The sequence below is a fragment of the Oryzias melastigma genome, linkage group LG14 (assembly GCF_002922805.2).
Source record: "Oryzias melastigma strain HK-1 linkage group LG14, ASM292280v2, whole genome shotgun sequence".
In the NCBI taxonomy this organism is placed as follows: Eukaryota; Metazoa; Chordata; class Actinopteri; order Beloniformes; family Adrianichthyidae; genus Oryzias; species Oryzias melastigma.
In genome coordinates, this window is record NC_050525.1 from 27,719,318 (window position 1) to 27,721,752 (window position 2,435).

The following is a 2,435-nucleotide window of genomic DNA, read 5'->3' on the forward strand; positions in this document are numbered from 1 at the left end:
GGGTCACAAAGGCAGGAGATGCCACCTTCCAAACGGCGATCCGGAGCTGCAGATCCTGCCATCACACTCCCCCCGCCGTGCTTTAGAGCTGGCTCTTGGCACTTTCTGGACAGGATACGTTTGAACAAAGTCGGCGTTGGGCCGGCTTCCCTCACTGGGCCGTGCTCTTGGTCCGCAAAGCTACGATCACGCTTTGGATGTTTTCTTCAGGGACCTGCAGGAGAGAGGATAATGGTCAGGACAAACCGTCCTCGGAGAAATCGGATCAGAACCTGAACGAATCCACCTCAAGAAAAGCTGCACGTTTCAGGTTTGGTTAAACTGTTTGTTTCCCACTTTGATCCACGATAACATCGTTGGGAGAATTATTTTGGCCAGAATTAAAGTTTTAAAAAATAATGAACTGAAATATGAGCAAAAACGACACATTTTCAACAAGAATATCCTAAACGCTTAAAAAAATCTGTTTGCACCAAATTTCTTCAACATGAGTCCCAGGATGTTTTATACATTATTTAGAAGGAAAACTCTAAAATAAAAACATTTCTTACCTTAAAAAAAAGTTTTTTGGTGGGAAATTCAGTTTTTAATTTGAAATTTCTTTGGAAAAACAAATTATCTTACATATTTTTGTATGTTTCTAGAATGTATTAAAAATAATCCAGTTGTATTTTCTCAACAATAATCAGTTTCGGGGATTTAAACAAAAAGCTTTTATTCTGAAGGCGTCTCACCAGCGCGTGGTCAAACTTGAAGGTACTAATGTAGTAAGCAGGAATGTCGGCCGTCGCCAGAGGCTCCGAAATCTGAGCCACGATGCCGCACTCGTCTGGAAGCCAAAGCAAACAAGATTTTAGCCTGGAGCTCGGCCACGCCCCCTCAGCCCGCCGCCGCAGGTCATTTCTCCTAAAACGTGTTCACATTTGTTCAGTTTGATTCCCTAAAAACACATAAAACTTCAGTTATTTAATCTAAATTCTGATTCACTTCGAAGGACAGAACAGAAGAAGATTCAACAGATTTTCATCAGAGGAAACATCTGGAGTCAGAAACTGAAGGTTCCGTTTCAAGAAGCAGGTTTTGTTGAAACTCTGAGTTTGTGAACTCCAAGTTAAGGAAATCTCAGTTTGTAAATGTTGAGTTAGAACTCTGAGTTCAGGTTTGAACTCTGAATTTGTTAAATCTGCTTCTTGAAACGCCTGGTGAAGGAACCCGTTTCCATCCGTTCATCACCAGGTGATGTTTCAGCCCAAAAGCTGCAGTTTGGATGAACTTTCTGGAGACTTCATCTGTTTGGACGTGATTTACAAACACTACCACGTTAAAAGGAAACCTCACCGAATCCCAGAGGTTGTCCTCCAATCCGAACCATTTTCCAAAGCTCCCCGGAGGCGCTGGTGAAGAGAACGTTGTTTGGAAACCTCGCAGAGAGAAAGAAACAAACACGTTCTTGAGAAGCAGAAACAAACTTTTGTAAAGTGCAGTAAAAACTGACACCAAGTCAATTATTGAGTCACTGAAAGAAAAGTGGAGCAAAAAGATTCTGAGCAAAGGTTGGTTAGGTCAACTGTCAATCAAAAGGCTGAACTCTCATCTGAGCAATTAAAATCCTTAAATATATAAATATATGTATGTATCTTTAGGAAAACAAAGATTTTATTTGGAGTTAATGGAGACTTGTCAAGAAGCCACCTAGTGGTTAATTCTGGAACTGTTTTGAACTTCAAACAGGAAGTTTGTTTTAACACTTTTCCACAAGTTACTTCGACTCTACACATTTAAATATGTTTATTTATGACTGTAAAGATTTAAATTTCAGATCAATTTTAGTTCTAAAAAACTTTTTTTTTTAAAATCAGATGTTTTTGGGAAAACTGATATTTTTGCCGTTCATATTCCAACACGAATACTAAAGCACAAACATAAAACCAAACATGATGAAATCTAAGGACCTAAACGTCACAGAGGCTTCTATTCTGCAATAAGAATTAGGATTAAGGTCAAAGTGATTTTGCTGTGAATAGTTTTGGATTTTTTAATGAGTGGAGGCTGAAGAACACTTTAATGAATTGAAAAATGTCACTTTTTGACATTTTGGAATATTTTCTGAAGACAAATGTGGAGATTTCAGATACTGAATGTCTAATCAATGAATGTAATCCAAGTATTCATTCAGTAAAAATGTGGCCTTGAGAAAATGACAGACGTGACTCTCTTGTCTGGACGCCGTTTCTGCACGCCGGTCGGAGTCTTTCGGGACTTCTCTGACTCGGTAAAGCAGGCGGGCTCTGAAGTGGGTGACCCATCCCTTCAAGGCAGCGCCTGAACAGCCGTTCATAAATCAGGGAGACCGCGCCGACCCACATGCTGCCGACACGAAACCACCACGCCAAAAGGAAGCCAAGTTTAGCCGGGTTTTCCTGCTGATGTGGTTT

General features: G+C 40.3%; 1 protein-coding gene across 1 annotated transcript in view; it reads right to left on the minus strand.

Moving 5' to 3' along the window:
• Positions 1-2,435, minus strand: part of castor2 (cytosolic arginine sensor for mTORC1 subunit 2) — a gene marked incomplete in the record, with an annotated part of 16,654 nt that overhangs the window by 899 nt on the left and 13,320 nt on the right. The window contains 3 exon segments of the mRNA XM_024264356.2: positions 1-214; positions 735-829; positions 1,339-1,421. Of these exon segments, the coding sequence (XP_024120124.1) occupies positions 152-214; positions 735-829; positions 1,339-1,421 (241 nt within the window).